This window comes from Liolophura sinensis, chromosome 8 (genome assembly GCF_032854445.1).
Source record: "Liolophura sinensis isolate JHLJ2023 chromosome 8, CUHK_Ljap_v2, whole genome shotgun sequence".
Classification (NCBI taxonomy): Eukaryota; Metazoa; Mollusca; class Polyplacophora; order Chitonida; family Chitonidae; genus Liolophura; species Liolophura sinensis.
Window position 1 is genome coordinate 24,249,029 of NC_088302.1, and position 10,781 is coordinate 24,259,809.

At 38.3% G+C, this 10,781-nt stretch overlaps 1 protein-coding gene across 1 annotated transcript; it reads left to right on the plus strand.

Moving 5' to 3' along the window:
- Positions 1-3,878: 3,878 nt before the first annotated feature.
- On the plus strand, positions 3,879-9,858 carry LOC135473906 (uncharacterized). The gene is made up of 3 exons (XM_064753839.1): positions 3,879-4,171; positions 4,653-4,817; positions 7,967-9,858. The coding sequence occupies exons 1-3, from the start codon at positions 3,958-3,960 to the stop codon at positions 8,143-8,145; spliced, it is 558 nt and encodes a 185-aa protein (XP_064609909.1). The 5' UTR covers positions 3,879-3,957; the 3' UTR covers positions 8,146-9,858.
- Positions 9,859-10,781: the final 923 nt, after the last annotated feature.

A 10,781-nucleotide genomic window follows, 5' to 3' on the forward strand; every position in this document is an offset into this window, starting at 1 on the left:
ATAGCCGGCTACTTGTTTGTTGTTTAATGTGGTAGTACTGGTTAATATCTTGGCATCAATATGGCCAAACCCGTTAATGACGTTCTATGCACTCTCGTTTTATGATGCATTTGTTCAAACACATCAGAACCTTGATGACCTAAACCCTCAAACAGACTGTGGACATGATGATTTGTCCCGTTTGTTGTTTAGAGAGTGTATGCATACAAAATAATATGTTTTCCTTTAACCATTCTAACCTTCTGTCTTTAATCTGGCGTTTTCCCTCACTCTATTAAATGGACCCCCCCAAACACGTTCAACAACATAATCGATTTCATCGTAAATTGTCAGTTAGATTCCATTTTGTAATCTGATTTATGCGAAAAAAGCCTGGGTTTATACATAACAGACCTGCAGTCACTAATATGGCCCGTAAAATACAGAAAATGTTAAACAGAAACGAGATTCGCGCAATATAGGCAGGCTTAAACAAAGCATCTTGCCGTCAGGAGTTCCACATGGATCAATTTATGTATGAATATATCTATGCTTGAGGTTTAACGTCGTACTTAACAATGTTTCACTCATATTACGAGGAGTCATTAAGTGTGTGTACACGTACTGCGTCTTCTTGTGGCAGGGGAAATCCGTGCCGAGAAAGTGCTGCCACTACTGATGTATCATGCCGAAGACACCAGACCTAGTCACATTATACTGACACCGAGCCAACCAGTCATGTTTCCTTGCTCCAACCTGTCAGTGCTGAGTGCCAAGCGAAGCCGCAACAAGTACCATTTTAAAGTCTTTGGTATTACCATTAAATTGGAAAAGGTAGAGTAGATTGTCTGAAGAGCTGATTGGCTCGTGTATTTGTAACGGTCACGTTCCTCAGAGCTGCAATCTGACCCTTTCGTTTACACCAATGAAAGTATTATTTTTAATACTTTGTTGAACAGAATGAAATGCAGCGAAGTATCTGACTTGGACTAAAGTTTGCTTATTGGGCCATATTTTCATTGTTTGGACTTTTCCTACCTTCATAATGAGCGTTGTAAAAAATTCGTGAGAAGTGCATAATATGCACTATTATGACAATAAATGCATGGTTAGAGTAACAAAGAGGACGCCTACCTTAATTTCCATTTATTACAATTCCAATCAGTGTAATAAAATAATGATGGTATTTTATTTTTTACTTTCACTTTATAGTGAAAAGTGTTTACAGTTGCAAATACCCGAGATTGAATTACTCATGTAGTATCACATGCTATTTTGTGTTATCTGTGGTCACTGTTTCCTCCTGCCATAATGCTGGCAGCTGTCGTATAAGTGAAATATTCTCGAATGCGGCGTAAAACACCAATCAAATAAATAAATAAAGTATTCCCGGGGCCGAACGTTCAGCATGAAACAACAACGCTCGTTTTGTCGATATCATACCAACCGTTAATTCAAATTAGACTATTTTTTGTACAATGTTAGCTTGTTTGTGGAAAAGGAAAGTGTTTCAGAGCTTGTTAAGTATAGGTCAATCACAATTTATATACTTCATGGCTTAGTTGTCTTATTTGTCGTTGGTGTTTTATACATCCTAACAGATTAAATATTCGGCTATCCGCGGGGCGCCAATGAAATGGTTTCCTGAGGTAACATTGGCAGGTATGGGGTCAAAGATGGATGGGGACAGGGGTATATGGTATTTATAGCTACTGCGATAAGGAAATTGGACGGAGACAGAATCGATACCCGTCTCGTCTTCGTCAGGCGGTTTAGTATACTATCCATAGAGTAGCAGTCTCTAATTACATAATGTAGACTGTCAGTGACGAGCACGCCAGCCTGCCAGGTCCGAGGCAACTCAAATCCAGACATGTTTTATCAGACACGATGTGATCTGATATATCCTGTACTTACTCCTTTGATCGATCCCTACAGAGGGCCGGTCTGTAACGCTACCGTCTGAGCGGACATTAACTGTTGTATTAACCATAGTCTGTGACATCCATAAGGGAAGACGGCGTTCTGTGGTTGGTCTTTAAGGAAAAATACCCAACCTCTCCCAACAACGACTGACCGCTGACTAAGCCAATATGACAGACGAACAGACCACTCACTGAGCTAATATGACAGAATGAACTTCCTTCCCCTGGGACCTTGGGCAATAAATTAAGCTGTCAGGATGCTTAATCCGTCCTTGTCAAGTGGCATCTGTCTTCAAGAACAAAGGTTACTTTTTCCACATTACTGGACCTCGTTGTCTATGATTTAGGCAAATGTTGTAAACTATATTGTGGGCTCTTACTGGTTCATTCCTTTGATCGCCATTGACCGTGAGATCGCGCATTGGAATCCAGATTCGAACTATTGTTCTTTGCGTTCTGCGCATTTTTTCCACCCAAAATCCGGATTTCTGTCGCGCCACATGCCAATCATATAAATAAGGAAACAGATTTTATTGTCAGTGGTTTCACAATTTTACTTCTAATTGTTACGACCCAAACTGTATGTATTATAAATAGATGGCTTGTTCTAAATACATGACAGTTTAGCCGCACAAAAAAGTAACCAAAACCAGCAGATTTTATTTTACAACAATTTATTAGGTTTAACAAGAACAGATAACAAGACTTTTACAAATACTGAAGTACTTAAGTTTAACAAGAAAGGATAGCAGTGTCTATACAAATACTAAAGTACATACATGTACAACGGTGTCAAGTCCAAACGGACGCATATTCTCCGCAATGCTCAAAAAATGCACAGAGGCAATATTCACAAGGGGGAAAATCCACAGTATAACTGAGTGTATGACGAAATATACACAAAATTCCATAGACAGGGCCTATGTTCTAATAAGCACTGTCTGTATACACAAGAGCACAAATTAAATATACAAGTTCAGACTGAACAAGTGCTCGGTGGAGATAGGATATAACAAAGCCAGAGGCTATAAAGACACCAAAAATCAGCACAAAAGGCTTACTAAAGTAACACACAGCGAAAACATCCAAAACTCTGACTAATTCTCCTTTCCACTCCTTTTAACCTGCTTTCATACATCTTATATAGACTGGTGGAATTTTCTAGAATAAGAAAATTCTTGAACACTTGTTGTAAACAAACAGGCCCCGAACTGAGCGTATTCTGGAACATTCTAAGGCAGAGGCAGACAGCAGGCCCTGAAGGCAAGCTAAATTTAGAAGCTGACGGCAGTTGTTCACATAACATAATTGAGGTGAATAGCGATATTGAAATAAATTTCTTTGGAAACAGATACGTGTAACAAGTCTTAATTTTGCGTGCATACAGTATATATATATATATATATATATTAGGTATTCAATTAATGTATAGGAATAACGGAAGTTTGACATTTTAAGTAAGTATTTCATCAAAACCTTCTACTTACTCTTTGCTCCATTTCCTTCGAGCTACCAGACACGTGGGAACATCAGCAGGCGTATATACCAGGGAAGGAAATGTTAATTATAACCGAAAAAACAAATAAGAATCACCAATGTCATACTAATTTTGGTTAAACTCTCTTTCCTGAACGCTCTTGTATATTTTATGATCTACGCAGAGAGAAATCTAGATTGTGTCTCACATATCACAGGGCTATGCTGACCTCGGGTATCTACATAGCAACAGAAGTATGTCATCAATCTGCTGTCAGCCTGTTTAAACATACATGTAGGCGGTGTCCTGGTGTCGAAGTTTTGTTTACCTCTAATAGTATTGCCCAGTTCATTTTTTTCATATCTGACGGAGTGGCTTTATGTGGGACAGATATCTGCTCACCTAAAAAGCCAAGCCTCAGCGGAACAGCTCTGTACGCTTTGAATTCATAGCCTACATTTTACTCTTTGCTTTGTGCTATTGACGGTTAGCTGCCATATTGTATCGAAAACGGAGCACTCTCTAAGGATTACCAGGTTATTTTCCGTCTGAGAACTTCTGTTTTCTCACCTGAAGATGGCAATAAAAGGAGCATCAGTGGTGCATATGGTCGCTTTATGCATCTGCATAACAGCGTTCGTGATGAACTTCGTGTGTGTTTTTATTCCTAACTGGATGCACGGATTAGTTGTGGGTCGTGATGTCTACTTTGGGGTGTGGCAATTTTGCGAAGTACAACTGGGCATAGGCAACAGATACGCCTGCAAGTCTTTGTTGAATATATCTGTGGGTATGTCTGAGATTATGTCCGTATATACTTAATTCATCTTTTTGTCCACAGAATTTAAAAGAAATCGTCAAAGATCTGAGACTTATAAATAAGGAGATGAAAATATTGTATGATAAACAGGTCAGAATGCTATATTTATTCGTTTAATTCATTGTTGTGCATACTCAAGCATTTATCACTTACACGATGGAGGGAGAAGGAAACCGGGGTTGTCGACGTAAACCACCAACCTTGGACAAGATACTGAAGCACTTTCCCACGTCTGACGTATAGATATGCACATCATACTGGTGGAAAGTGGTCTTCACCAAACGTTATATCGTGCAAAGAGCCACACGAGCATCATGGAGCATTTACCGTGATCAAGGCTCAGCGCACAGTGAGGGCGACTAGAATACCATTTGATGCCTGCACTCAAGACACAAGTAATGCACCACTGAGTACTAAAAGGAGGCTAACGTGTTCATTTCTATTGCATTAGGGGTGCTCTTCAGTTCAGACTGGATCCAAGCTGTACAAGCCATGATGGCGATGGGGGTGATCACGTCTCTGGTAGGCGTCATTCTGCATTTGCTGTACATCACCAAGGCCACCTGCAAAACCAGACCGGTGGCTATCTGCGGGTGTGCGGCAAACCTAGCCACAGGTATGCCAATTTTGTTCGTCTAATTGGTTGTCCCCGAAGACGACTTGCTCATTGCTTAATGATAATGTGCGTCCGAATTCAGTTTCGGACAGTTTCGGCTGCCGCTTTAAGTCTGGAGTTTGTCAGCTACCTAGCGAGGGGTGGTGGTGTCCATGGTTACCTCGATTGCTGTACACATCATGAATACAAAAAATAAATTTAAATTTAGTTATTTAAAAAATAATAAACACGTGTACATGACGTAAATGCATTTCCTTTGAAACACAACAATCTGCTAACAGACTTTAGGCACCTTGCATTGTATTTATATTAACGGTTGGAATAAGATAAAAACCTTGACTAAGGTAAGTATACAAGAGACTGGATTTTACCGGTGACGTGTGAACATTTTCCAACAACCACAATGTTGTCACTACTGATGTTTTTTTTCATACATCCATTATTTAAAGAATGCAAATTTAGCAGCCGTCGGTTTTTGTTTTGTTTTCCATATTTTGGACCTGTTGATAAAGAGAAAGCTCTTGTGTAACGAAAAAAATATAGTCGTTGAGGACAAAAATCCAGAGCAGTTCATACAAGCCGTGTAAAACTTAATTTTATCATGTTTATTTGATAAACTTTGCAGGCAGAACGTAAAACTTAATTTTATCATGTCTATTTGATAAATTTTGCAGGCAGAACGTAAAACTTAATTTTATCATGTTTATTTGATAAACTTTGCGGGCAGAACGTAAAACTTAATTTTATCATGTCTATTTGATGAACTTTGCAGGCAGAACGTAAAACTTAATTTTATCATGTTTATTTGATAAACTTTGCAGGCATAACGTAAAACTTAATTTTATCATGTTTAACTGATAAACTTTGCAGGCAGAACGTAAAACTTAATTTTATCATGTTTAACTGATAAACTTTGCAGGCAGAACGTAAAACTTAATTTTATCATAGTTATTTGATGAACTTTGCAGGCAGAACGTAAAACTTAATTTTATCATGTTTATTTGATAAACTTTGCAGGCAGCACGTAAAACTTAATTTTATCATGTCTATTTGATAAACTTTGCAGGCAGAACGTAAAACTTAATTTTATCATGTTTAACTGATATACTTTGCAGGCATAACGTAAAACTTAATTTTATCATGTTTAACTGATAAACTTTGCAGGCAGAACGTAAAACCTAATTTTATCATAGTTATTTGATGAACTTTGCAGGCAGAACGTAAAACTTAATTTTATCATGTCTATTTGATAAATTTTGCAGGCAGAACGTAAAACTTAATTTTATCATGTTTATTTGATAAACTTTGCGGGCAGAACGTAAAACTTAATTTTATCATGTCTATTTGATGAACTTTGCAGGCAGAACGTAAAACTTAATTTTATCATGTTTATTTGATAAACTTTGCAGGAAGAACGTAAAACTTAATTTTATCATGTTTAACTGATATACTTTGCAGGAAGAACGTAAAACTTAATTTTATCATGTTTAACTGATATACTTTGCAGGCATAACGTAAAACTTAATTTTATCATGTTTAACTGATAAACTTTGCAGGCAGAACGTAAAACCTAATTTTATCATAGTTATTTGATGAACTTTGCAGGCAGAACGTAAAACTTAATTTTATCATGTCTATTTGATAAATTTTGCAGGCAGAACGTAAAACTTAATTTTATCATGTTTATTTGATAAACTTTGCGGGCAGAACGTAAAACTTAATTTTATCATGTCTATTTGATGAACTTTGCAGGCAGAACGTAAAACTTAATTTTATCATGTTTAACTGATAAACTTTGCAGGCATAACGTAAAACTTAATTTTATCATGTTTATTTGATAAACTTTGCGGGCAGAACGTAAAACTTAATTTTATCATGTCTATTTGATGAACTTTGCAGGCAGAACGTAAAACTTAATTTTATCATGTTTAACTGATAAACTTTGCAGGCAGAACGTAAAACTTAATTTTATCATGTTTATTTGATAAACTTTGCAGGCAGAACGTAAAACTTAATTTTATCATGTCTATTTGATAAATTTTGTAGGCAGAACGTAAAACTTAGTTTTATTATGTCTATTTGATAAACTTTGCAGGTAGAACGTAAAACTTAATTTCATCACGTCTATTTGATAAACTTTGTGTTAAGGTGAATTACATATGGCTAGTGCGTAAAATTGACTTAGGCTCATTATAGTACAAGTGATCTTGGGCCAAATACACGGTGAAAGTTAGAAAGAATGTGTCTCTACCACATATAACCCTACCTAATTGTGGCCCATGTTACAGTGCTCTTCATGTTCATTTCAAGTTGTAGGCTGTAGGATGTCTTTACTCAGGTTATTATGGCAGATTTTATCAGCCCGGTCAGTGTTATCAGTGACTTATGTCGTATGCGTAAGTGTTATCTTTCGCTTATCTTAAGCCGAAATTTAAGGTCGTGTTTAGCGATATGACAACCATCGAGAAATTAATCTAATGTAAATATATTGCCATCCATCTAGCCATGCATACTTTTATGGTCCAAGCTTATGTGTTCGATTGGGGCCTCCGTGGCTCAACGTAATGACCCAGGAGCCTCTCATAAAAGCGGTCGCTGTGAGTTCAAGTCCAGCTCATGCTGGTTTCTTCTCCAGCTGTGCGTTCGGAGGCCTGCCACATGCGGATGGTCGTGGGTTTGGCCCGGGTTCTACCCGGTTTCCTTCTATCATAATGCTGACGTGAGTACAATATTCTTGAGTAAGGCGTAAAACACCATTATTTAACACCAAACATTTAACACTTAATAAATAAATCAAATAAATATCTGTTTGATGGGATGTCCAAACACACAGACATAGGTACGAGGCTATGGACAATTTTTTATGCGATAAATATCACATATAGAAGACAATAACATGGAGGATAAAATTACAGCGCTGGAGAATAAGTGATGAGTGACAAATAATCACACGTTACGGGTGAAATCAGGTTTCTTGTCAATTCACCTCAGTTCGGGTAATATACTTTCCAATCATTCTACCTACCAGTAAGTAGAATTGTATCGGATGACGGTTGCAGTTTTTGTTTTCAAAGTGCCATTAAAAGTTTTGGTCGGCAGGTGAGATTTCAAATGAGCACAGATGAAAAGTTGGTGTTTCTTTTTTTCAGGTGTTTTTAGCCTGATTGGGATTAGTATCTATGCTGCGGAAATGAAACAGGGTCACAACTTTTACGGATACCAATGGTACTCACCTGCGTTTTACTTCGAGTGGGTAGCCATCTTATTTTATGTGATTGGAGTCATTTTGGATATCATATGCCTAAGAAAGAGAGAGAGTCCTGCCTAGATATTTGCTACAGAGATTACTGCCTCGAGCCACCATGTTCTATTGCTACCAGGCTACGACCAACGTTGCCGCGGGTTTCGACATCATTCCAAGCAACGCCATGTTTCATGCAGAGTGGGTACTGTGAAGTCATCCTGGTTTCCCGGGCTTTGCGACAGCAAATGCTAATAAAATGAAAAATAGATAACAGCATGGAAAGTAAACTGAGAGATTATGACAATGTGTTAGTTGGCAAACGGTCACTCGTAACAGGTGAAATTCGGCCTCTTATCAATTTACCTCAGTTTGAGTTTTATTCTAACTACTGACGTACATTGTTAGATAGTCGACATTATACAGCCCCTAGCACCATGGATTAACTAGACTGCGGAAAAAATACAGTAATGTTAAAATGAATTTCAATAGATGTCACTGCTCTAGAACTAGGGAAATTGTGTGCATTTATGATTTGCTAAGTTTATAGTGAGCTCATACCGGCTTCCTCTCCGGTCATATGTGGGAACGTCTGACAAGAACCTACGGATGTACCGTAGACCTATGTTTAGGCTGTAGCATTTACTGTTATGACGGAGTCTTGTCTGCTCGTCTGTGGAATGAAAAGTTTCAACACAAAAAGTTCCCCCTTGGAAAGCAAAACCTCTATCACTGCAATTCATCTCCTTCCATCTATCTGTCCTGGTAATGTTGCTCACCTACACTTCGGGGCTTGATAGATAAGACTCTAAGGATTTACACGTTTCTCCGACGTCGATGACCTTCTCGGCGACGTAATTTGGTTTCCGTGCTTTCATTTCCTTTCCTGTGCTTTATATTCGGTACGAGAATGAAGAAAGCCATCTATGGGTGAATTGAGAGTGATATATGAGAGCAGGGAATAACTGACCAATCAACTCACAACTCATCGTCATGTCTACATCATTATCTGCCTCTACGGAAGCAGGAGACGACACAAAAAGAACGAGAAGTTTACTTTCATTCTGATATCCCAGAACCAATGATCTTCTTCGTCCTTTACACTTATGGTGGCCGCTGGTGAAGCTCGTGATGAAAAGCTTAAGCCCGGGTCATTGTCTATACAGTAGACCATATCTGACATTTCAGTAACCATATGTCTGTATCAATCAATCTGTGCTGATTTCCTCAACACGTTTTGACCATGAAATCAGCAAGTTAATGACAGACACTATATCGTAATTGACAAGCAATGAAAAAGGTTGAGGCAACGCAATTGTAATGTAGCCCAGAAAGTTTCCCGTGAGAATAATCATTTCGTAGATCTATACGCCTACATGTGGGGCAACATTTTTGCTCTGCATCAGCTGTTATTGTAAATTTTAATGATATATGTCAGATCCCCAAATATAACAGCCAACGCAAACGTATAACCTATTCAAAAAAATTAACTTACTGCTTTTATAACTGGATTATTAAATTACAGGTGAAACATAGCTTTTGAAATGCATTCATGTATTTGCCATGCGTGCATTTCCAAGGGCAGGAGTAGTCATGTTTGCTTGTCTGGTTCGACTGCGACTTTCAGTCAGGAGGTTTATCTCTGTCATGTTTGCTTGTCTGGTTCTGCTGCGACTTTCAGTCAGGAGGTTTTTCCTTGTCATGTTTCCTTGTCTGCTTTGGCTGCGACTTTCAGTCAGGAGGTTTATTATCAGGTACCTGGTACAGGGCGGTAGTTTACTCAGAGCGCTCAGGTTTTCTCCATCCACAAATCATCATATAATTTTTTGAGTACACGATGTAAAAGAATGAAATGAATAGAATTAAGAAATAAATACGTGTATGTTTCGTCACTTTCGTCTATTTACATTTTCGTCCTTATCATATGTAGCCTAAAAATTACGTACTAAAACTACCCAGATTATTTATTTATTTGATTGGTGTTTTACGCCGTACTCAAGAATATTTCACTTATACGACGGCCGTCAACATTATGGTGGGTCGAAACCGGACACAGCCCACGTACGGCCGGAGAGGAAGCCAGCATGAGCTGGACTTGAACTCACAGTGACCGCATTGGTGAGAGTCTCCTGGGTCATTACGTTCTGCTAGCGCGCTAAGCAACTGAGCCACAGAGGCCCCCAGCTACCCAGACTAAATCAAGACAAACTATTGCTTGTTCTAGGTAACTATCACGAAAAGATGTATCGTGGCGTGTATCCACAATATAAGAAAGGTAGATCGGGATTAAGTCGATGGCGATATGATTAAATCACAGTGTTGGCGTGTACTCGAGAATATATTAGATTTTCTCATAAATGTCACTGTTAATCGACAATCTTCGTCAAACGTTGAACACTTTAATAAATTAATATTTACCTTTTCGACCAACAGTCAGTTTTAAACTAGTGTTTTACTTCTCTGCGTCGGACTACTTGTCAAATATCTTCCCACACGCGTCATCGTTTCCTGTGTTCGTGTGAGCTACCTTCGCGGGAAACATTGCGTTGGATGCTGGCGAGGTCCAAGCCTTAATTAGGATTGAGCTTAAGGGCCTTGTATGTACAGTTTCGTTGCTCTTGTTCTCTGTCTAAAATTTTGTTAAACTGCATTACTGGGGTTTGACAACACAGCTGAACTAGTTATTTATTTGATTTATTTGATTGGTGTTTTACACCGTACTC